Source organism: Erinaceus europaeus, chromosome 1, assembly GCF_950295315.1.
Source record: "Erinaceus europaeus chromosome 1, mEriEur2.1, whole genome shotgun sequence".
NCBI classification, from domain to species: domain Eukaryota; kingdom Metazoa; phylum Chordata; class Mammalia; order Eulipotyphla; family Erinaceidae; genus Erinaceus; species Erinaceus europaeus.
The window spans coordinates 96,269,827-96,295,236 of NC_080162.1; the positions used below are offsets into that span (position 1 = coordinate 96,269,827).

General features: G+C 43.6%; 1 protein-coding gene across 3 annotated transcripts in view; it reads left to right on the forward strand.

Moving 5' to 3' along the window:
• Window positions 1-25,410, forward strand: part of WDFY4 (WDFY family member 4) — a 358,549-nt gene that overhangs the window by 38,258 nt on the left and 294,881 nt on the right. For all 3 annotated transcript variants that reach the window (XM_060191378.1, XM_060191396.1, XM_060191389.1), the window contains exons 3-9: window positions 2,507-2,621; window positions 3,590-3,696; window positions 11,480-11,614; window positions 14,865-15,054; window positions 17,217-17,406; window positions 20,177-20,334; window positions 23,696-24,148. In XM_060191378.1, the coding sequence (XP_060047361.1) occupies window positions 2,507-2,621; window positions 3,590-3,696; window positions 11,480-11,614; window positions 14,865-15,054; window positions 17,217-17,406; window positions 20,177-20,334; window positions 23,696-24,148 (1,348 nt within the window). The remainder of the gene's footprint in view (window positions 1-2,506; window positions 2,622-3,589; window positions 3,697-11,479; window positions 11,615-14,864; window positions 15,055-17,216; window positions 17,407-20,176; window positions 20,335-23,695; window positions 24,149-25,410) is intronic.

Genomic DNA, 25,410 nt, shown 5'->3' on the forward strand with positions numbered 1-25,410 from the left:
ATGTTGTCTAGAGCTTACGCCTCTTCTGTTCTCCTCCAGTGATAACTTCCATGCTGAATTAATTACCCTGCCTCTGTGGAAAGAACACCATATATGTGTGTGTGTGTGTGTTTTCTTTTCAAGTTGGAAACGTGTGTTACACAAGTGTATGATTCTAGAAAAACCTGTAAAACTGTATATACATTATGTGATATTACTTAGGAACCTATAGATATACATTTACATATTTCAAGAGTAATGTATATATTAGCCACATATCACATTTAAGCATATAGCTACAAGTGATGCTTTTGTATAGTTTACATATAATCTCACAGATTTTTCTAGAATCATACAGCAGTATATGTTATTGCTACCAGGGTTATTGCTGAGGCTCAGTGCCGGCACTACAAATTCACCACTCCCAGCAGCCATTTCTCCTCTACCCCTTTTTTATATATGCATTTTTAATTTATTATTGGACAGAGACAGAGAGAAATTGATAGAGGAGGGGGAAGTAGAGAGGGAGAGACACAGAGAGACTCCTGTACCCCTGTTCCACCCCTTGTGAAGCTTTCCCCCTGCAGGTAAGGACCTGGGGCTTGAACCCAGGTTCTTGCACACTGTAATGTGTACACTTAACCAGGTGTACCACTGTCTGACTCCCTCCCCCCCTTTCTTTTTTTATTAGATAAGACAGAAAGAAATTGAGAGTGGCAGTGAAGATAGAAAGATAGAGACAAAGAGAGACACCTGCAGATCTGTTTCACCACTCTTTTTTTTTTTTTAAGAAAGGATTAATGAACAAAAATGTAAGGTAGGAGGGGTACAGCTCCTCACAATTCCCACCAACCAATCTCCATAACCCACCCCCTCCCATGATAGCTTTCCCATTCTCTATCCCTCTGGGAGCATGGACCCAGGGTCATTGAGGGTTGCAGAAGGTAGAAGGTCTGGCTTCTGTAATTGCTTCCCCGCTGAACATGGGCGTTGACTGGTCGGTCCACACTCCCAGTCTGCCTCTCTCTTTCCCTAGTAAGGTGTGTCTCTGGGGAAGCAGAGCTCCAGGACACATTGGTGGGGTCTTCAATCCAGGGAAGCCTGGCCAGCATCCTGGTGGCATCTGGAACCTGGTGATTGAAAAGGGAGTTAACATACGAAGCCAAACAATTTGTTGAACAATCATGGATCCCAAGCTTGGAATAGTGGAGAGGAAGTGTTAGGGAGGTACTCACTGCAAACTCTAGTGTACTTCTGCTTTCAGGTATATATTTTGCAGTAGTTTATGGATACGTGTTAACATAAGCTCTCTCTCACAGAAACTGGTGTATATCTAGGTTATGGGACTTTGTTAGAAAGTGAACTACCTGAGATGAAATTAGAGTGTACTATAAAAGGAAAGGTCTCACCCGAGTAATGAAGCCGAAGGGTTGTCATTCCACATGTGAAGTCTGTTTCACCACTCTTAAAGCTTCCCGCCTGCAGGTAGGTAGGGGTTTGAACCCAGGTACTTGTTCATAGTAATGAGCTCTCAGCTGGGTGTACTACCACTTGGTCCTTTTTACAACTTTCTTTTTCCACTCATCATTCTGTTTCTGGTGTTTATCCCTTTTGTCATATGTCCATAGTGATAGATGTGGCTATATTTCTCTTGTCATGCTATGTCATCTTAGCATGACATAGATTGAGAAAAGATTACAACAGTTTTACTGACCAAGGGTTAACATGTTCTTTCTTAGATATAAAAGACTTTCTGAAATAGCTAAGGAAACAGTATGGAAATCACCATATGGAATAAAGGGTGAAGAATAAAAAGCAAGTGACTCGAGAAGCATGAAAAAAACATTTATCTATGCAAGTAATCCAAAGACTACAATTGAAATATTTTTCCTCTGAAAGGTTGTGAATTTCAGATTAATACTTTGCAGCCATCATTAATGTCAGCATAAGTGTAGAGACACTAGCCCTCTGATCTGGTAAACATTTTTCTGGAGAGTGAGTTAGTATCATGTACCCAAGCATTGAAAATATGTGCTTCTGTAAGTTGGAGTACACCTTTCGTATTTTATCTGATGGAAATCATTGCATGACTAAAACAAACCTATCTGCATAAGATTTGAGAGGTACGTAAGGGGGAAACCTACAGAGTAACTCTTGGAATTTCCCGCTAGGACAAATGGGTACTTGGTGGTACTAGTCATTGAAACAAAATACAACAGGATTTTTTTTTGGTGGGGGAGGATATTGAATTTGTTTATGTGTACATTACATTCCTGAAGCCTCAGTTCAGGGAGAGAGATATCCAGGGGTTAGTTGGATATAGGAGTTTGGAGCTCAGTAGGAAATTGAAGAATTCAGAGGCACTTGGATAGGGATATTGTCAGAACGATGAGGGTAGGTAATTCAGTGTCCTTTGGATAGAAGAGACATCATTGGCTTGGGCTGGTGAAGAGAAAGACAAGGTGATTCACATACCTTGCTTTGTAACTTTGATGTCTCTTATGGAATCCTGTTCATTGTACTCAAGGCCTGGGAACAGTCTGTGGGAATCATCCGCTTTCCCAGTCTCCAACGACTAGCAAAAGATGTTTCCAACCAGTTTGCTGGAGAAATTCAGAAGGTTCTTGTGGGGAAGCCTGCAGGTAAGAATGATATTCTCCAAGGAGAATTCTATAGAAAGTAAAAGAGCTCGGCAGACACCTCCCAGGTGTCTGGCTATGACCCTATGTACTTTCTAGTAGAGATAGAGAAGTACCTCTCAGAGCATTTGGCAGATTCATTTCTACTGCTAAGAACATTGGGAAGGGAGGGAGAAACTAGCAGAGAAGGACAGGTGGACTTAGGAGGGACACACAAATAGTTCCTATAAAACATGCATGAACACCCAGGCAGACACACACACACACACACACACACACACACACACACACACACACACACACACACACACACGGGTGGGGGGTCTTAGAACAAGTACTAGGATAAAAGTACACGAATATTCAATAGATAACTTTACATAGTAAGTACATGGAGGCCAAAACATGTTCTTATGGAACTGGGTTCTAGAGCCTGGGCTATGAGACAGAGGGCAGAAGGGAATTCTGGTATCAAGGACTAGATTACAGTTTTAGATGGCAATGTGAGGGGGATATATGGTAGAAGAGGTGGGATGAAGCCTCTGGATTGTGAGGAATCCAACAGTTCAGGAATTTATTATTATTTGGCTGTATGGAGTCATGGTAGTTATTGAATAGGGGTGGTGACACAATAAAAGTTGAGAATTTCAGGTGTGGGAGATAGCATAATGCTTCTGCAGACAAACTCTAATGCCTGAAGCTTCCGAGCCCCAGGTTCAATTCTCTGCATTACCACAAGCCAGAACTAAGCAGGGATCTGAAAAAAAAAAAAAACCGATAATTTATTTCAATGAGGTTAATTGAGCAGAGTATAAATTTTTTGTTGGGTCCAGTGTAATTGAGGGGAGTGAACAGAAGGAAGAATTCCTCTTAAGTTACATCTCATAGGGAGAGGATTCTGAGTGGAGGGGAAGCTGGCAGGCCATTGCACTGTCATGCTGATGATACTTCGTCTTCTTTCTGCATTCTGCCAGAACATGCACGGGAGGCAGCTGGACAGCTGCTGCGGAGGAAGGGGGATCTGGACCAGGATGGCTACCTGCTGCTGAAGTCTGTGTACGTGCTCACAGGGACAGATTCAGTAAGTCCCAGACACCATCTCAGGCCCTGCACTTCTCCATGTGGAGAAGGGGACCCCAGCACAAAGGAATCCAAAGTGGTTCACCTCTAAAAAGTCTCTCCATGAAACTGAGTCCTTCTTATCTCCTCCCTAAGTCCCTTTCTGACACAGAACATACACTTTGGAGTCTGAAGTTCAGGTTCAGACCCTATCTTCTAGATGACAAGCTGTGTACAACCTTGGGCAAGTTGATCTCTCTAGGACTCTATTTTATTGCTGAATTTAGGATGCTAATGCCTCAGTTCTAGAGTTAGTATGGGGATCAACCCTGAATGATAGGTGATGGATTGTTTCCTGCTTGTTGGGGTGTACGTAAGTCAGTTATTCCTTCCATAGCTATAAGTTGGGTTATGGTGATGCCATTTTTGTGACAGGAAGATTCAGATTCACGCTTTGTGCTAAACTCAGTAAGAGCCACACCTTGGGCACCTGTTTTCCTGCCTGCCCAGAAAAGATGCTCTAATGAGACAGGCTGTAGTCATGTCCTCTCACTGGGAACCCAGGAGCCTCCTACTTACTTCTGGCTTTCCTGATGTAGAAGCAGTCCTCAGAGACAGTGGCCATTAGCAGAAATGGTGAGAGGCTGTGTGCTGGGCCAACCCAGAGATAAATTTGTCAGTCCAGAGTGTCCTATGTGTACCGGTTTGGTGTTCAACACCCGGGACAGCAGGGAACCAGACAGGGGCAGTGGCCACCCTCAGTCTGACAGAGAACACCAGATGTGGAGGTGTGAGGGGGTCACAGTATAATGTAATAAACTAAAAGCCAGAGAGAGTCACCTGACTTTTCCTCTGTGTGTTGACTGAGCCCCATCAGGCTCAGGGGCCTGTAGTATAGAGAGAAGGTTCTTCTGAGCACAGGGGAAGGACTCTTTTCAGAATGGGAAGTAGGCAATTAACCTGGGGACTTTTTTGGGGACCCTCCCCCAAACAGTGAGAGAAGGAAGCAGTTGGTTTCCAGTGGAACTAGTGTGGGGAAAAAGAGGCCAGGGAGAGACTAGAGCAGGTGAAGGCAGAGCCAGGTGTCAGAAACAAGGGCAGCTTGGTTGGAGGGTGGGAGGGTGGGAGCAATTGCCTGCATTTGATTCCTGATTCTGGTCAGTACTGTGCTTTTTCTCCAATTTGATCACCATATCTGTCAGATTCAACACTTGAGTGAGGAATTGTGTGGAGAATATGCTTTAGATTACTCACTGTCACACACACACACACACACACACACACACACACACACACACACACACACCTGTGGTAGTTACTTGTGAAGCTGCAGAAAGAACCCATGGAAAAAAGGCTTCAGAAAACTTGTTCTCATCTCTACCCACTTCCTATTTTCACTCACTCCTTTGTCTGTTTCTTTGTCTTTGTATATAGAATAGCGGTAGCACAGCGGGTTAAGCACAGGTGGTGCAAAGTGCATGGACCAGTGTAAGGATCCCGGTTCGGGCCACCGGCTCCCTACCTGTAGGGGAATCCCTGCACAGGTGGTGAAGCAGGTTTGCAGGTGTCTTTCTCTCCCCCTCTCTGTTTTCCCCTCCTCTCTCCATTTCTCTGTCCTATCCAACAACGACGACATCAATAACAACAACAGTAATAACTATAACAATAAAACAACAAGGGCAACAAAAGGGAATAAATAAATAAATATTTTTTTAAAAAGTAGCTATATGTGGGTTTCGATATACAAACCCATGGTGAGGCCTTAGATCTGGGAGATGGGATGGAAAACGCCCTGGTCAGGTCCTTAATTCAGTTATCAGCCACCCATCTTGAGTTTCTAGGAGGCAATCCACTGGTGAATGCTCAGGAAAACGCGTTTGCTGCTCTGAACCAGCCTTTCCCTCTAGCGCCCTCTTTCCCTTGTCCTTCTTTCCTCTGTAAACTATGTAACATTTATTTTGTTTTGCTTTCAGTGTGGCTATTACTGGGGTTCAGTGCCTGCATGATGAATCCACCTCTCCTAGTGGCTACTTTTTTTCTCTTTCTCTCTCTTTCTCTTCCTTCCTTCCTTCCTTCCTTCCTTCCTTCCTTCCTTCCTTCCTTCCTTTCTTCCTTCCTTCCTCCTTCCCTCCCTTTCTTCTTCTTCTTCTTCTTCTTCTTCTTCTTCTCCTTCTCCTTCTCCTTCTCCTTCTCCTTCTCCTTCTCCTTCTCCTTCTCCTTCTTCTTCTTCTTCTTCTTCTTCTTCTTCTTCTTCTTCTTCTTCTTCTTTATTTATTTTTTATTTAAGAAAGGATTAATTAACAAAACCATAAGGTAGGAAGGGTATAACTCCACACAATTCCCACCACCCAATCTCCATATCCCACCCCCTCCCCTGATAGCTTTCCCATTCTCTATCCCTCTGGGAGCATGGACCCAGGGTCATTGAGGGTTGCAGAAGGTAGAAGGTCTGGCTTCTGTAATTGCTTCCCCGCTGAATATGGGCGTTGACTGGTCGGTCCATACTCCCAGTCTGCCTCTCTCTTTCCCTAGTAGGGTGGGTCTCTGGGGAAGCTGAGCTCCAGGACACATTGGTGGGGTCTTCAATCCAGGGAAGCCTGGCCAGCATCCTGGTGGCATCTGGAACCTGGTGATTAAAAAGAGAGTTAACATACGAGGCCAAACAAATTGTTTAGCAATCATGGGCCCAAAGCTTGGAATAGTGGAGAGGAAGTGTTAGGGAAGTACTCACTGCAAACTCTAGTGTACTTCTGCTTTCAGGTATATATTTTGCAGTAGTTTATGGATATGTGTGAACATAAGCTCTCTCTCACAGAAACTGGTGTATATCTAGGTTTTGGGACTTTGTTAGAAAGTGAACCACCTGAGATGAAATTAGAGTGTACTATAAAAGGAAAGGTCTCACCCGAGTAATGAAGCTGAAGGGTTGTCATTTCACACGTGAAGTCTCTGGACACAGTCTGAGGTGAAGCATGTTGAGGTGGCAATCGTTGCATTGCTTAGGTTGTGATCGGCGGATGCAATATTATTTGGTATGGATTGGGAGAGGCATATGGGAAAGTGGGCCCTATCCAAGGGTTCCAGGACTGGGGGAAGTAGGGGCTCTATAGTGGAGATGTGAGGTTCCTGCTGTCTTAGGGTTCAAAAAGACAATCGATAGTTAATGCTATCATCACATTATTTGGTAATTGGGTTAACTTTGAAAAGTCCTTTTGTTATGGTTTGCTGTACAGTATCCAGTATCTTGTATATAGCTGTGCTATTGGATGCTTCTAATCTACTTGGTCTAGGCTTTTGAGAGAGTCCACGTATCAAATACACAGCCTATATATTAAAAAGATTCAGTTTGTGTTTTGAAAAACTTTGAGACATACAATTGATTTTCCCCCTCTCATATTGATTAACTACTGATTTATATGTCTACATTTTGCTAGGAGTGTACATAAACACCATTCCCACCACCAAAAGACTGTGACCCATCCCTCCCACCCATTCCCACCCCCCACTGTCCCAGGAAGCTGCATGTCTACCCCTCACCACAGGGTTTTTACTTTGGTGCCTCCTCCTCCTCCTCCTCCTCCTCCTCCTCCTCCTTCTTCTCCTCCTTCTTCTCCTCCTTCTTCTTTTACTTTTTTTTTTTTACTTTTTGGGGTCCAGCACTTGATCCACTACACCATCTCCTGGGCCTTTTTAACTTTTTAATAGAGACAGAAAGAAACTGAGAGGGAGGTATAGTGGAGGGAGAAAAGGAGGGTAGGAGGGAGGGAGAGAGAGAGAGAGAGACCAACCTGTGGCACTGTTTCACTACTCATGAAATTTCTTTCCCTGCAAGTGAGGAATGGGGTCTTGAACCCCAATCCTTACAACATGGTAACATGTGCACTGTAATGAGTGTGCCACCACTTGACACCTCCCCCAAGATACATTATTTATGAAGCACATAATACAGGTTTCATTCAATATCTAATGAAGTAGAATGCACATGTGAAACCTTTCCCAACTGAAAATAGCCTAAAGCAAAGATGCAGTTATCATTAACTTTTATGGAAATATCTCTGAGCATTCCTGGATTCCAAATATCATACCAAAGAACACACTAAGCCTAAGAAAAAACACATAGAATAAATACAGAAATACACCTGTCTAGAGTTGTTCTCTGGTAAGGAGCTTCATGGCCCTGCTCTCCGTGCTTGGGGTGCACTCTGCCTTCTCCCTACATGCCAAGGCTCAATGCTTGCTTTATTAAAATTTTTATTTTTTCTTACTTGTATTAATTTATTGGACAGAATCATCAGAAGTTGAGAGGGAAGGGAGAGGTAAGGAGGAGGTAGAGGGGGAGGAAAGAGGGGGGGAGAGAGATGGAAGACACCTGAAGCCCTGATTAACCACTCACAAAGCTTCCACCCTGTAGGTGGGGTCTGGGAGATTGAACCTGGGTCCATGTGCACTGTAACATGTGTGCTCAACCAGGTGTACCACCACCTGGCTTTTTTTTTTTTTTTTTTTTGCCTCTAGGGTTATCGCTGGGGCTGGGGCTCAGTGTCAGCACTACGAATCCACTGCTCCTGGAGGCTATTTTTCCCATTTTGTTGCTCCTGTTGTTGCCCTTGTTGTTATTGTTCTTATAGCTGTTGTTGTTGGATAGGACAGAGAGAAATCGAGAGATGAGGGGAAGACAGAGAGGAGGAGAGAAAGATAGATACCTTCAGACCTGCTTCACTGCTTGCAAAGCAACTTCCCCTGCAGATGGGTATCTGGGGGCTTGAACCGGGATTCTTAATCTGGTCCTTGTGCTTTGTACCATGTGCGCTTAACCTGCTGTGCTACTGCCTAGCCCCCAATGCTTGCTTTTTATTTTATTTTATTTTATTTATGAAATGAAAACACTGACAAAACCATAGGATAAGTGGGGTACAGCTCCACACAATTCCTACCACCAGAACTCCATATCTTATCCCCTCCCCTGATAGCTTTCCTATTTTTTAACCCTCTGGAGTCTGGATCCAAGGTCACTGTGGGATACAGAAGGTGGAAGGTCTGGCTTCTGTAATTGCTTCCCTGCTGAACATGGGCGTTGACAAGTTGATCCATACTCCCAGCCTGTCTCTCTCTTTCCCTAGTAGGGTGGGGTTCTGGGGAATTGGAGCTCCAGGACATATTGGTGGGGTTGTCTGTCCAGGGAAGTCTGGTTGGGACCATGCTAGCATCTGGAACTTGGAGGTTGAAAAGAGAGTTAACATACAAAGCCAAACAAATTGTTGACCAATCATGGACCTAAAGGCTGGAATAGTGCAGATGAAGAGTTTGGGAGGTCTCCATTTTGTAGATAGCTAGTGGCCATATTTTAGTTATATTCCAAAGGGCCTGTGGCTATACTAGTTTTTTTTTTCTCCTTTTTTCCCCCCCCCCGAGCCTGAAATCTGATATGCAGGTGGATCCAAGTTATTGTCTGGGGAGATGATGTCATGGCTGGAAAAAGGACCAGAAAGCTGGATCAGGGAAGAGAGCCAACATTTAAAAGACAAATTTTGGTGTGAGGAAAATAGATTTATTTTATTTTCAGGTGCTAGCTACCCAAGAATATGGCAGCCTCATGTCCTCCAAAACTATATCTTGTCATTAGGCTCAGAGTTTAGTATTTTATAGGAATAGAAAGGGAACAGGCACGATTACTGTGCAAGGCTTATATTTGGCAGTCTCATGTTGAATATCTTCTTCCAGGGATATCTTTTGTCTGCTCTCTGCTTTCCATCTGTAGCTGGCCAGATTTATCAAATATTCACAGTTAGTGAAAACATTTCTTTTTTATTAGCTACAGCTACACTGAAGCAAATTTGAGTAGTTGGATGTATTGTAGTAAGGTTAAGGACTCTAAAAGGGGGACGTGAGAGAGGGCTGGTGGGGACTAGTGGTAGGAATAGACACAGACATCTACCTTGCAGAGATGAAAAAATTGTATTCAGGTTTCAGGTGTTGGCACATGTGGTTAAGCACACACATTTCAATGCTCAACAACCCAGGTTCAAGCCCCTGGTTGCCACCTGCAGGGGGAAGCTTCACAAGTGGTGAAGCAAAGCTGCAGATGTCTGTCTCCCTTTTTCCCTCCTTCTTCTCTCCCAATTTGTCTCTATATCTGTCTCAGTCCAATAATACATAAAAATATAATTAAAAAAGTAATTGTATTCATGTGATAACAAAAGTATTACAAATCATTGTTTTTCCTCAAGTGATTTGTAAAAAAAAAACAAAGAAGAAGAAGAAGAAATAATATGTGAAAACCGAAGAGAGGACCATGAGAAGATTGCTATGAAAAGTGAAGATAGGTGAAAAGAGCCAAAGCAGAGGACATGAATAAGAGGATGGCTACATTAAAAATTTAAATGGAGTCTCTCCTGCCCAAGTCCACATTTAGAACAATTTCTGTCAAATACATTCTAAATGTTATTCTACTTTTTGTTTCTTTTGTTATGAAAGTGAAAATCCTTTTGAGATTTGTTTAGGTTAGTGAACACAAGCACTCACATAGCTCCTTGTATTTTTTTTTTTTTTTTTTTTTTTTTACCAGAGCACTGCTGAGCTCTGGCTTATGGTGGTGTGGGGAATTGAACCTGGGACTTTGGAACCTCAGGCATGAGCGTCTCTTTGCATGACCATTATGCTGTTTTTTAAAAATATTTATTTATTCCCTTTTGTTGCCCTTGTTGTTTTATTGTTGTTGTAGTTATTACTGTTGTTGTTACTGATTACGTTGTTGTTGGATAGGACAGAGAGAAATGGAGAGAGGAGGGGAAGACAGAGGGGGGAGAGAAAGATAAGACACTTGCAGACCTGCTTCACCACTTGTGAAGGGATCATTATTATCTACCCTCCGCCCACATAGGTCCTTGTAAAAACAAAGAAGTACAGTGTGAACATTTGAAAAGTGGGGGTGGGGAGTGGGTGCCTGTATAATCTTTATATAAACTTATCTTCTGATGATCTGCATTCTCAGTTGAGAAGGTGTTGCCCACATTCTTTTGTTTTTTGTTTTTAAAATGGCTTTACTCTTAATTCAAATATATATTTGATAAAATTTATACTTAAATCATACCATACTCCATTATTCATCATATAAGCCACTCCAAGTTAATTTTAGGGTATATTTCTTTTTAGAATCACATAGTAACTCTATACAAATATGTTCTCTAGAGGCAGGAAGCAAAAGAAAAAAAAATCATTTCTGTGTGTATGTTGTTAAAATTTTCGTAGGCTCTTGCCGGGCAGGCTAGCTTCACTGCGGGTAACAAGAGACGCGGAGACCACGGCTGGGCAGGGCAGCTGTATTTCTTTATTCAGGAACAACGATTCATAAACTAAGACAAACTAATCACCAAACAGAGCTCTGCTGTCTCTTTGCGGCGGCACAAGCACTCTCTCTTACTCTCGAACTCAGGAACCCTCTCCAACTCTGGAACTCTCGAACTCTGCAACTCTCTCACTCTGGAACTCTGGCGGGGTCCCTAGGGGCGGGGCCAAGCGGGCCGCGAAATTAACTGGACTGATCTAATTCTCTTGGCGGGGGAGTACTAGAACCCAATGTAAAGCATACAACATGTGTATTTATACAGTGCTTCTCTGACAGATTCTCCAATGTGAGAGGAAACAAGTACCAACCATCATGACAATGATATGTGGAAAGGGTGTAAGGGACAATGTTGCCTACGTTCTAAGAAGAAACATTCTTACCCACTTGCTCCCTAACACAACTTCAGGACTCACTGATCAGAGCTCTACAGGGCTGGGTCATGTCTTCTCTTCTTTTGCAGGAGACTTTGGACACAGTTGCTGAGTCTGGGCTCCCAGCCCTGCTTCTACAGTGTCTTTACCTCTTCTTTGTCTTTCCTCCGGAAAAAGAGGAGCTCTTTGAGAGTGATGTTCAAGTTCAGAGGATGTTTGTGCAGGTAAGTGAGATAAAGGATTTCCCTAGTCCATGATTCTTTGCCCACTCCTTTCTTTCTCTTTCAAAATTTATGGACCCTACTGCTGAAGTTCCTATGCTCTCCTCAAGGGTTCAGTTTGTCCCTCTGCCCACATGTTCTTCAAATGCCTGAGAAACCCTCACATTTAGAAGAATTTCTTCTCTATCCTTGTAGCAGTATTCCGCAATTCTTTCCCAGAAAGATGTGTTCTTTCTCCACTTGAACCCACCAGCTCCTTGTCTAGTCGGCATCTTCTCAGCTCCAACCCACCCTCCCTGGCTTTGGGGACTTCCTGTTTCTGGCTCCTATGCCTTTGAGAATAAGCTGTTGTATAGTTGAAGTTGCTTGCTGTGTGTTCATAACGATGCCATGGCCATCTGTCTTTTCCATGATTTTTTTCTTCTACCCCAGGTTGTTTGTAGTATTGTAACCTTGATTCTATGGAAACAAATATAGTAAGTAAACAAGTGCCAGGGTTCCAGAGGTAGTGGATGGGGGTCTTGGGTTGGAGCCCTGGGAATCTGCCTCCCTAGTTCACTCAGGGTCACTCGTTCAGTCACTCTGATGTCCCCAGAAACCTTCTTAGGCCACTAAGCAATTAAGTGTGACTTCTTGTTACATCTTTTCTTTCCTATCCTCTCTGGTAATCAGCAGTAACTTCAACATAACTTCTCAACTCCTTCCCCTGCCTCCTTCTCGACAAGTTCTACTTTCTCAGCTTCTGAAATCTATTGTTCTCCAGAAAAGTACTCCTGCTTCTTTTTTGCTTTGGAAGTGTAGAGGGAATAAGGAGGACTTTGGGTCTTGAGTCTGGGATGGTGTTCTAGAACCCTGAAAGAATTTCCCTTCAGCATGTCTATTCACATCTATATCCATGGTGAGCTTTCAAGCCAGAATCACTGTTTATTTGTTTTTGGCTTATAGTGGTGCTAGGGATTGGACCTGGGACCTTTGATACCTCAGCCATGAAGAACTTTTTATATAATCATTATGTGATCACTCTAACCCTCAAGCCAGAATCACTGTTAACTTGAGGCTCTCTCACAAGTTCTGGCAGGTTCTTTTTCTTCTTCTCCTTCTTCTCCTCCTTCTCCTCCTCCTTCTTTCTCTTCTCTGTCTCCTTCTCCTTCTCCTTCTCCTCCTTCTTCTTCTCCTTCTCCTTCTTCCTCTCCTCCTCCTCCTCCTCCTCCTCCTCCTCCTCCTCCTCCTCCTCCTCCTTCTGTTGTATGCTTTACATTGGGTTCTAGTTCTCCCCCGCCAAGAGAATTGGATCATTTCTGTTAATTTCGTGGGCCCGCTTGGCCCCGCCCCAAGGAACCCCGCGAGAGTTCCAGAGTTAGAGGGTTCCTGAGTTACAGAGTAAGAGAGAGTGCTTGTGCCGCCGCAAAGAGACAGCAGAGTTCTGTTTGCTGATTAGTTTGGTTTAGTTTATGAATCGTTGTTCTTGAATAAAGAAATACAGCTGCCCTGCCCAGCCGTTGTCTCCGCGTCTCTGTTACCCGCCCGTGAAGCTAGAGCTTACGAATTTTAAAATAGTTTTATTTATTTACCACTGGAAACAGAGAGAAATTGTGAGGGGTGGGAGAGATAGAGTGTGAAAGTGACAGAAAGATACCTGCAGCCCTGCTTCATCACTCATGAAGTTTTCTCCCTGCAGGTAGGGTCTAGGAGCTTGAACCTGGGTCCTTGCATACTGTAATGTGAGTGCTTAACCAGGTGCACCACTGCTTAGCCCCCTGGCAGGTCATTCCTTAAGCCACATGTGTGAGAAAGTTATATACCATTTACTGTTCTATAGGTTGTATCCTGAGTGGTGGCTAGGATGTGACACTAGCACTTTAATATTTATTTAAAATTTTTTATTTATTGGACAGAGGCACAAATCAAGAGGGGTGGGGGAGATAAGTAGATAGACGGATATACAGTCAGACAGACAGACACACACACACCTGCAACACTGCTTTACAACTTATGAGGATTTTCTTCTGTAGATGTGGACTAGTGGTTTGTAACATGTGTGTTCAATTGAGTGTGTTACTGTCCAGCCCCACTTTTTAAAATATTTATTTATTTGATAGAGACAGATATCAAAAGGGATGGGGGAGAACAAATCTTTAATTTGTGGCTTTTATGGATGGACAAGATGTGAGCCACGGTAATAGACCACATCTGTACTCACTGAGTGCCTTCCCTGTCTTATTCCATAAAAATATAGGCGTTTCTCTCCTGTTGTACCTCTATGCCAGACAGTTTCCAGAGCAAACATGCCATTTCATTGAGATGACAGAGGTAGGGAAGTCAAAAGGGAGAAAGCAATCGCATGACTAAACGATCAGTGTCTGATTTTCTAAGTTCCAGGGAGGAAAAGTCAAAGGTATGCTGGGAAATTTTACCAGGGAGCTGAAGGTGGTGACTGTGGCAGTTAGAAGTGAGGGAGGGGACAGGAACAGAAATGATCATTCATTCAAAGCCAAAGTCATATGACCACAGGTACCTGGAGGGAGGCTGGGAAATGGCATCTCTAGCCCAAATACCTGGTTGCTCAGCTTGAACCCTGTCACTGCTAAAAAAAAGCTCACGGGTAGAAAAAGTTCCCATTTTTGCCAAACTGGAAGAAGGCCCAGTTCTACCACTGAAAGCCATAGAGAGAGTGGCATGAGATAAGGCTGAGAAGTGGGAGGTCAACCCACACACAAATCTGTAAGCCACCTTAGAATGTTTGGTTTTCACCATAGGTGTCAGGTAGAAAGATATTGGAGGTTCCTCTAATAGCCATAGACAGCAAATACCAACAGTGACAAGGACCTCTGTTAGAACATTATCAGAGAACTCTCATATTCTTATGAAATCATCTGAATGCTAACCAGGACTTCACTAATCAATCTGTCTTTTTAAAACATCACTGGGTCCTATTAATTCTACACTTAAACCCTCCTTGGTATTTTTTTTCTGCATTTCTGTGTAAAAAAGACAAACCTTTAAGTCAAACGCAGCTTTGCTGTGATTTGGGAAGGGTAGCAACTGTTTGTCTACAGATTACAAATCCAGACTTTAGCTCCAGGTTTTGCCACATTTGCTAGGTAGGCCAAGTGAACTGGACAAAAAGGAGGCCTACACAGCCTCATCCTTTGAGCTCAGATGTGTCTGTCACCACCCTGGAAAAGTAGAGGAGAAATGACTTGAAGAAGGCTTCCTAACCAGACTTTTCTCGGATCTTTTTTATTCTTCCCAGATGTTGCTGAACATCTGCAGTGAGGCTCAAAGGCTGGAGGGACTCCTCTCGGGAAATGAGCTCCAGTCTCTAGTGATTGCCACGACCTGCCTTCGGGAGCACAGCTGCAACTTTTGGAAGGAGCCAACCTTCTGTGTACTGAGAGCAATATCCAAGGCCCAGAACCTCAGCATCATCCAATACCTGCAGGGTAGGACCCAGAGGAGCAGGGTTTGGCTAAAGGCCTGCTTTTGTTAATAAGATTCTGGGTTGTTCTTTTTTTTTTTTTTTTTTGCCTCCGGAGTTATCACTGGGACTTGGTGGTGCCTGCACTACTAAATTCACTGCTCCTGTGGCCATTAATTTTTTTTTTTTTTTTGTGGAGGGGGTAGGACAGAGAGAACTTGTAAGGGGGAGGGTAAGACAGAGACACCTGCAGAACTGCTTCACCACTTGTGAGCGACTCCCCTGCAGGTGGGGAACCAGAGGCTCAAACAGGAATCCTTGCATGAGTCCTTACATTTCATACTTACTATGTGTGCTTAATCTGGTGCGCCACTGCCTGGTCCCCCTTGAGTTGCTCTTGTAGAAATCTGTCAGAGAAAAAGCTAATCCAGAGTTCTGGAACTGAAAAGAGATGGACAACGAAGGGTTTTACTGCTCCTTAGCTATATCTCACAAATGATATTACATTGCTTGTGTCCACTCACAAAGGAGTGTTCATTGTTCATCTTGAAGTTCCACTGGAGAAAGGAAGTTAAAGGGAATACATTTAATGCACATATGCCAGCAAGCAGATACTTTCCTGGGCCCACTTATGTGTTACCTTATCTGTCTCTTTGAGATAAATATAAATGATTAATCCTAGGAAGTAGGAAGTAAGAGTGATGGAAGACTTCACCAAGGCTCTTTAGCTATTGAGGAAAACAGTATAATTCTAGACCTACAAATTTCCCGTGCCTGACTGTCTCTTCTTAGTTGCATGTGGAGATGTTAACCTATAGATTCTGTATCCAGCTCTGCCCTTATAGCTGAGTGACCTGGCTTCCTTGTACAATGGGGATAATAATCCTCTGATCCCACTGGGTTGCTGTAATGCTCAAAGGGTTAATGTTTTTGGATTGTACATAGCACATAGCATACAATAGAAGATCTAGGTGCCACAACATTGTCACCTGGATCTAACCAAAGCTAAGGTGCTGAGGGTCTCAGTTCCCTTAGTAGTACCAGGGACCTCCCTGGATTCACCAAACTCTCAAGGACCCAGATAATGCTGGGGAGCATGGACAACCACTGTGACTCACTGAATCTCAGTTTAGCCTTTTCAAATATTTTATTACCACCAGGGTTATGACTGGGGCTCAGTGCTAGCACTACGAATCCACCACTCCTGGTGGCCATATATATATATATATTTTCTTTCTATTTTTGTTTGGTAAGACAGAGAGAAATTGAGGGAGGGAGGGGTCAATAGAGAGGGAGAGAAAAAGATGCCTAAAGTCCTGCTTCACTGCTCACAAAACTTTTCCCTGCTGGCAGGGGAGCAAGGGCTCAAACCCAGGTCTTTGACCATAGTAACATGTGTACTTAACCAAGTGTGCCACTGCCTGACCCCAGTTTGACCTCTTCTTAGGTGCTGACCCATCACAGGGCAGGGAAATGAACATTGTAGGGCTAACTTCTTTCTCCCTCCCTCCCTCCCTCCCTTCCTTCCTTCCTTCCTTTCTTCTTCCTTCCTTTATTTCTCTCTCTCCCTTTCTTCCTCCCTCCCTTCCTTTTTTCCTTCCTTCCTTCCTTCCTTCCTTCCTTCCTTCCTTCCTTCCTTCCTTCCTTCCTTCCTTTCTTACTAGAGCACTACCAAGCTCTGGCTTATGGTGGTACTGGGGATGGAACCTGGGACTATGGAGCCTCAGGCATGAGAGTCTGTTTGCATAAACACTATGCTATCTCCCTTCCACTCTCTGCCTGAACTAATTTCCCCTTGAAGAAGATTCATTTCAGTGGTCTCTCCTCACACTATATAGCATATATTTTTTCCTTAGCACCACCAGCTAGAGTGTCTCCAGGCAACACCCCAGACAAAGGGCTACCCCAGCGGTGTGGTCTTTGGGGAGAGGTGAGCATGTAACCTGTCATTGTGATATGATTGTCACAAACACATTACTGGTGATCTGTTTTCTTTTGGGGGTCTCCTGTAGAGGGTATGAGTTGGGAAAGTTCAATAGTCCTCCCTCTCTTCCTGTGACTGAGCCCAGGATTTAACATTAGCCTGATGGGTTAGGGAGTCGTTTTTCCAGGTAAGTGGGCCGGGTGGTAGTATACCTGTTAGAGCATATATCTTACTATGTACAAGGGTGTGTTTTCCTTCTGCAGCCATGGATTGCATTAAGATCTCCCTCCAGAACCTCTCCAAGCTCGCAGATACTCTCCCTGCTCCTGAAGTGAGTGAGGCTGTGAGTCTCATCTTGCTCTTTGTGAAGGATTCCTACCCCATTTCCTCAGTTCTGCTCTTGGAGTTTGAGAATGGGGAGGGCTACCCGCTTCTACTCAAAGTGTTGCTTAGGTAAGTGACTTCATGGTGGGGAAGAAAACACAAAGGCCTAGGCCCTGACAATCATTTAGGTTGCTCTGGAGAAAGACAGCTCTTCAAACTTCTTTGAATGCCCCCAGCATTAGAATTAATCTCTCTCTTTATTCCCCCTACCCTCCAACACACACACACACACAAACACACACACACACACACACACACACACACACACACACACACACACACACACACACACACACACACCTACCTCTTTCTGCCTTCTGCCAAGTATCAGTGTGGCTTGGTGCTTTCCTGACAACTTCATTGTTCCTAGTGGCCATTTCTTTTTTCTTTGATAGAAAGTAAGAAACAGCGAGATAAAGGGAAAGATAAACAGAGAGAATGAGAGATGCCTGCAGCACTAGTCCACTGCTCATGAAACATCCATCCTGCAGGTGGAGACCAGGGGTTTGAACCTGGGTCCTCACATAAAGGTAATGTGTACATTCTACTAGGTGCATCATCACCCTGTCCATGAATTAGAATTCTCATAGAGTATGTTCTGAGAGATGTTTATTGCAAAAAGACTTCAACTTGCAACTTGGTTTTGGGAGCCATTTCCTTTGAGAATCAATGAACAATTGCAGTAGTAGCTGGTTTACCAACACTACATGGTAGTATCAGCCACTTGAATATTAGCCCAATATTAACCTGTCAGAACTTACCTCTCCATGTGGAAGAGCTATCTTACCTGCGTGCATAGGGATGACAGTGCTAGGGAGTCTGCCACCTCCAGAAGCAACCCTCTACCTGGTACTGGGAGAGCTTAGTGGATTAAATACTCAGCAAAACTTCCTCTTAGGTGGGATAACTGCTTTCCAGAGGCCCAATAAAGTTCTTACTCACTGGTTCCCCTACTGGTTTCCTTCCCTTCCCTCTCACAGGACTTTTACTTGTATATTTTAGATCAACTTTCTAATGAAATCTTTTTCCTTTCAAAGCCTCTGCCCATGGAAAAACTCAGCAAAGACATAGTTCATCTGGCTCTGGAATACTTTCTTCTACTCTACCTTTCTGGGTCATCTTAAGATTGTGTCCATGAGGGGGAAGGGTGGTGGGGCACCTGGTTGAACACACACATTATCATGTGCAAGGATCCAGGTTTGAGCCCCTGATTCTTACCTGCAGGGTGGATGCATCATGAGTGGTGAAGCAGGTTTGCAGGTCTCTCTCTCTCTCTTCCCTTTCCTTTTCAGTTTCTTTCTGTTCTATCAAATGAGAGAGAGGGGGAAGGAGAGGGAGAGGCAGAGGCAGAGGCAGAGGGAGAGGGAGAGGGAGAGGGGGAGGGGGAAAGAGGGGGAGAGGGAGAGAGAGAGAGAAAGAGAAGAAGAAAAAATGGCTTCCAGGAGCAGTGGATTTCATAGTGCCGGCACTGAGCCCCAAATATAATCCTGGTGGCAGTAGTGGAAAAAAAAAAAGGTTGTGTCCATGAGTTGCATAAACTAAGAGGTAGAATCAAAGAAAATCCTTGTTGGTTCAAACTTTTCCAGTGACCTTGAGGAATCTGTTCGAGGGCAAGGCTGCATTTATTCCTTTGGACTTTGCTCTGCGAATGTGACACATCCTATCTCTGGAGTACTGTTACCCTGGAGCTTCATGGATTTCACCCCAGAATTAGACTTCTTTGGATGAGAGGCTGAAGTTCCTCAATGCAGAATATCCCAGAGGATATAATTAAATGACAACACCTACCCCTTCCTCCAAAGGGACACTGGAGAATAGATGCCCCTGTGGATATGGCATATTTTACACTAGTGTAAGCTGATGACTAGTGACAACTGGGTGTTGATACCATGGACATCTGTATCAAAGCAGTTCCTGAATGAATATTTCTTTTCTTCAGTGATTGGCTGGGTTTCCCCAGATTTCTTATGGAGGCAGTAGGTGGCTATGATCCCTTTCTAGGAAATGTCAGAAAGAACTTATCTCAATTCATTTCATTTCCTTTCAGCTGTAACTGAAGTCCATTGCAAACACTTTTGCTCTTGGCAGTGCAGAGCTAGAATAAGAGAAAGTGTTATACCTACATAGGAGGAACTAAAAACAAAAACAGTGCACACCCTTGAAATAAGCATAAGAAAGTCCAGTGAATCGAGTCCTTTTCCAGGATGCTTGTTTTGTTGCTCTTTAAAATATTAAACTATCATGGGGGGTGTCCTTGCTCTGCTGCTGCCCATTTGGATGTTCCACCCAGGGGAAGTAGCCTTCCAGTGAGCAGATGCTACAGCTCTTCACATCTTCTCTGTTAATTCTTATTGCATGTCTGGACATCTAAGACTGACATTTGCAAACAGAATGGCCTTTATGCAGGTCTCATCATGTGCAATTCAACTGCTCTTAATGGTCTTTTTGCAGTCAAATGCTCTACCACTGAGCTATACTTCCTCTCAGTGGTCTTTTTGAAGCGTATCAGAGACAGAGGGAGAGTAAAAGAGAAAAAGGGGAGAGAGAGAAAGAGAGGAGAGACACTGTAGCACCACTCTACTGTTCGTGGAACTTCCCTTGGTGCTTTGTGTGATGTTCCCATGAGGTTCCAGGGGCTGAACCTGAGTCTATGAGCACAGTAATTTGAGTGATCTAGCAGGTGAGCTATCACCATGGCCTATTGGTGTTGACTTGGTAGATACCTTTGGATTTCCCCAGCACTGCAGTTGGTACTGTCTCTGCAATCCTATGAGCCAGCAGCATAAGCAAATGTGACTGCTCTGTCTAAGAAATTCAAGAAATTCACCTGTCCCCACAGGTATGATGAGCTGAATCAGAGTGAAGTGGACCTCCACCTGGAGGAGCTACTTGAGCTCGTGGTGTGGCTGACAACTTGTGGGAGGTCAGAGCTGAAGGTGTTTGACAGCATCACTTATCCTCAGCTGGAAGGCTTCAAGTTCCATCGTGAGACTTCCGGTGCGTCATCCTGTGTCTTCAGAAGCCAGACCACTGGGCCACATAGTTGACACTATGCCTAGACAAATGTTACCCAGGTCTTTTCCTGACTCCCCATGAAGAAGCAATCTCTTGGCAACTATCGGTGACAAAGCAGGGTCAAATTCTGCTGTGCTCCTGTATAGATTTTTCTCCAGGTGTGGATAGAGCTTAGAGGAGATATTTGCTTAGTTTACACAAGGGCTTTCTTAGATTATAGTGGATCCTCTGGCCTTCAACTCCCCCATTGGTGTGACTTACTCTCCATTACTTACTTATATGAGGGAGACTCAGGGCTTAGTCATTTGAAATGCTCAGTGATTTTATTGATGAGCTCTTTCTGTGCAGCAGCAACATTGCTCCATGTAGGGGATCAGCATGAACAGGCTACATATCTAGTTTCTAAAAACCCTTTGTGAAGACCGTCACACATACACTGAAGCACAGTTTGCTGAAGAACTAGCCGATACAGGCATGGGCCCCAGGGCACAGTGCACAGTGGGGCACAGTGGTGATTATCAGGCAAGTTGACATCAGTCAGGAAACCTGTACAGAGGGCTCCATCCAAGTGAGATTCAGAGGTTAAGTATGGGCTGTCCAGGAACAAGGGAAGGGGAAGGATTTTAAAGCCAGAATGTGTAGCCTGAGGAAAGAAATAGTGATCTGAAATATTGGGGTGATGGAGATTAAGTCTCAGGGAGAGGAATCAAGGGCTGTGTAGTCCTGAGGGCAGAAGCCGCAAAGCTCCAGCTTAGGAAGAGGCTTTAAAGGCTTTAGACTGAGCTTTAGAAGATACATAGGAAACTCCCTCTCTTCAGAATCATCTCTGGTGTCTGAGGCAGAAAGGACTAGAAGTGGGGAGTTCTCTGATAAAATGTCTCCCAACTAAGAGAGAAGAGAGAATATGGCATATTCTTAAAAGTGGAGGAAAGGATGCTGGCAAAATAGTTCATCTGGATAGTGTGCCTGTCTTGTCACACATGCAAATCAGGTTTCAGCCTGACACTGAATGTCTTAGAGGAAGCTTTGGTACTGTGATGTCTTTCCTCTCTCTGTCTATCTGAAAAAGCAGCCTGGAGCAGTGAAGCCCCATGAAAGTAAAACAAAAATAAAGTGGAGGAGAAGGCAGTTTCTAGAGGTGTCTTTATTTAGCAGCTTACCTATAAATGAAACTGACTTTTCTCAGTAATCTTTGCCATCATTTGATTTTAATTGATTGAAATCAATTCTCTAGCTCCACACTGCTCAGTGGATATATAATTCAGGTCATACTATGTGAGTTTAAATATTCTAGAACACACACACACACACACACACCTGCACTATAAAATCATCTCTCCTGGTGGCCACTTTTCTTTCTTTCTTTCTTTCTTTCTCTCTTTCTTTCTCTCTTTCTTTCTTTCTTTCTTTTTTTTGTTGTTGTTCTTTAGTTTGACAGGACAGAGAGTTATTGAGAAAGAAGAGGGAGATAGAGTGCATTAAAGAGAAACACCAACACTGGCAGCACAGCTTCACCCACCTCTTATGAAGCTCCTTCTCTGCAGATGGGGGCCAGGAACTTGAACCTGGGTCCTTGGGTGTGGTACATGCGCACTCTACTGGGTGTGATACCACTCCATCCCCCTAGTAGTCTTTTTTAAATTTTTACACCAAAGCACTGCTCAGCTCTAGCTTGTGGTGGTGGTGCTGGGGATTGAACTTGGGGCCTTTTTTTGCCTCAGGCATGAAGGTCTTTTTACATAACCATTATGCTATCTCCCTTTAGTAGTCACATTTTAAAAATGAAGAAGAAACATGTTTAATCACTTTAAATAATGCATTTAGCTACACTATTGCCATCTCAACATGCTGTCAGTTGTTAATTCCATCTTTCTCATTCTGTGTGCTGTCTTGTAAAAACCTGGTGCATATATTTACACAGAGGGAGCATCTTAGTTCCAAGTGTTCACATGTGCAGTGCTTAGCTAACATCTACACTTTGGACAGTGTATATATTTAAACATTTTTATTAATGGTTTAATATTGATTTACAAAATTACAAGATAACAGAGGCACAATTCTGTATCGCTCCCACCACCAGAGTTCTAAATCCCTAATCCCTCCATTGGAAGCTACAGCAGTTCTCTCAAGGTAACAGATAAGAGTTAACTGTTATTTCTACAACTCCCTGTCTATATTTGTATAAATTTGCCCCCCCCCTTTAAAGGTCCCATCTCGTCTTTTCAAAGTCACACATACACCTATTACTACATCCAAATGTCCCTTCCTTTTCCCTATATCTCTGGTTCCTGATGGAGTCAGAGTTCAGAGCCCACTGGTCATTTTCCCTCTATCATTTCTCTCCCACTGGGAGTATGGATCAGAATTCTTTTTGGGGTCCAGAAAATGGGAGTCTGGCTTCTATAATTGCTTTTCCCCTGGACATGGGCATTGACATACCCCCAGCCAAACAGTATATCTCTAACCCTTCTCACACCTAGGCAGCTGCTTTTTCTGAACTTCTATTAGACATTTACCCTAGAGCTATAAAATGTTGTTGTTATTATTATTATTATCACCACCAGAGTTATTATCTGGGGCTCAGTGCTGGCACTATGAATCTACCACTTCCAGTGGCTTTTTTTTTTCCTGATTTTTATTAGATAGGACAGAGAGAAATTGAGAGAGGATAGGGAGATAGAGAGAGGGAGAGAAAGATAGACAGCTGCAGACCTGCTTCACAGCTCATGAAGCAAACCCCTGCAGGTGGGGAATGGGGTCTTGAACCTGGGTCCTTGCCCTTATTGCGTACCTAAATGAGTACACCACTGCCCAGCACCCTAAAATAGAAGTTTTAAATAGGATTCTCTTTTGTTATCATGTTAATGGAAAAGTGTTGATTTACAAGGTATACATATAGTTTCTTTTCTCTCCGTGGTGTGTGTTAGCACACCACATCTTTCACCAACCTGTCATCTTTTTCCACCATAGAATACTGGATCCCCATATATTCAGTAGCCTTTGGCCTCTCTAGAAATGGTATTTCTTAATTTTTTTGGCTGCGAGAGTTTCTTGCTCAATCTTTGTACCTGCACAATTCCACTGCTCCAGGCAGAATTTTGATGTTTTTTTTTTTTTCTCTTAGAATGAGAGATAGAGAGAGGGTTATAAATGGACACCACAGCACTACTTCACTGCTTGTGATGCTTCCTCCTTGCATCATGCTCCCATGACATATGCACTTCACCAGGCGAACTGTCTTCCAGTTCCCCCAACTGGTATTTCTTAGAAATTCACAATCCTATGTTTCCAGTCATAGGCGGTAGAAATGACATTCAGAATCATTTGTTTATTCCATCTGCAGGGGTGACTATTAAGAATCTCCAGGCTTTCCAAGTCCTGCAAAATGTTTTCCACAAAGGCAGCAACTCTGTCCTCTGCACAAAAATCCTGTTGGCCATCAGAACCATGTGGGGCTGGAACACTCGCAACTTCTTCCTGCTGGAATGGACACTGCAGCCCATCTCACAGTTTGTGGAGATCATGCCCTTGAAGTCAGAGCCTGTACAGAGACACTTCTTCCAGCTGCTGGAGGCCCTGGTGTTTGAGCTGCACTATGTGCCCCATGAGATCCTGAGGAAAGTGCAACACCTGATCAAGGAGAGCACTGAGCCCCTCTGCACCCTCCTTGCTCTGCAGAGTATCCTCAAGATTACTGGCAGGGACCTTCTCTTCACTGACATCTTTAGGGACTCGGGCCTTCTGGGTCTGCTGTTGGCCCAGCTGCGGAAGCAGGCCAAGATTCTGAGGAAGTCAGGTAACCCCTAGAAGTGTGAGCAGCAGGAAAGGGCAGGGACTGGGGGGTCAGTGTTAGCTATATTAGCTCTGTGTGCCAGTTCTGTTATCAATGTAACAGAGAAAGCAAATGTACCATGTCACCCAATTGTAAGAGTTAGAGGATGCTGCACATAGCTTCTAGGACAACCTCCTGTTTCCTATAATTGGCCTAAGAAAGATGGGTGTTAACTTTAAATAGGTTCATGGGGCAGAAACAGATCTCATGGAATAGCAGCTCTCTCTCTCTCTTTTTAAAGATTTTATTTATTTATTAAGGAGAAAGATAGGAGGAGAGAGAAAGAACCAGACATCACTATGGCACATGTGCTGCCGGGGATCAAACTTAGGACCTCATGCTTGAGAATCTAAAGCTTTATCACTGCGCCACCTCCTGGACCACAGTAGTTCTCTTTTTTATGTTTGTTTGTTTGTTTTTATTAGTGATTTACAAAATTACAAAAGAACAGGGCTACAATTCCACACTGTTCCACCACCAGACTTCTGTGTCCTCATTTGCTCCATTGGAAATTGCAGTGATTCTCCCAAACTCACAGATAGGTTGACTATTACATATATATTTATCTTTATTTTTGCCCATTTTTTCCTCTTTTTATTAATAACTTAAAAAATATTTATTTATTTATTTTATTCATTATTGGATAGAGATAAAGAGAAATTGAGAGGGAAGAGGGAGATAGAGAGGGAGAGATACCTGCAGCCCTGCCTCACTACTCATGAAGCTTTCCCCCTGCAGGTGGGGACCAGAGGCTTGAACCTAGGACCTGACACACTGTAATGTGTGTGCTTAACAAGGTGCTCCACCACCTGGCCCCTTGCCCATTTTTTCTATGGTCCTGCCTTCTCTTCCTTTTTAAGTCATACCTACAACTTTTACTATTACTTCTATAACTGTATTTATCTATATTTTTTACCGTATTTTTTCCCCCAGAGCACTGAGCAGCTCTGGTTTACGGTAGTGCAGGGGATTGAACCTGGGACTTTGAAGCCTCAGGCATGAGAGTCTCTTTGCATAACCATTATACTATCTACCCTTGCCTGACCGTTTTTTTTCCTATGGTGTTGCCTTCTTTTCCTTTCTGAGTCACACATACACTTCTTACTACTTTTTTCTCTTCTTTCTCTGGGTCCTGATGCAGTTGGGTTTTAGATCCCTCTGGTCATCTTCCCCTAACATTTCTCCCATTTTGGGAGTATGGACCAAAAATCTTTGTAGAGTGAAGA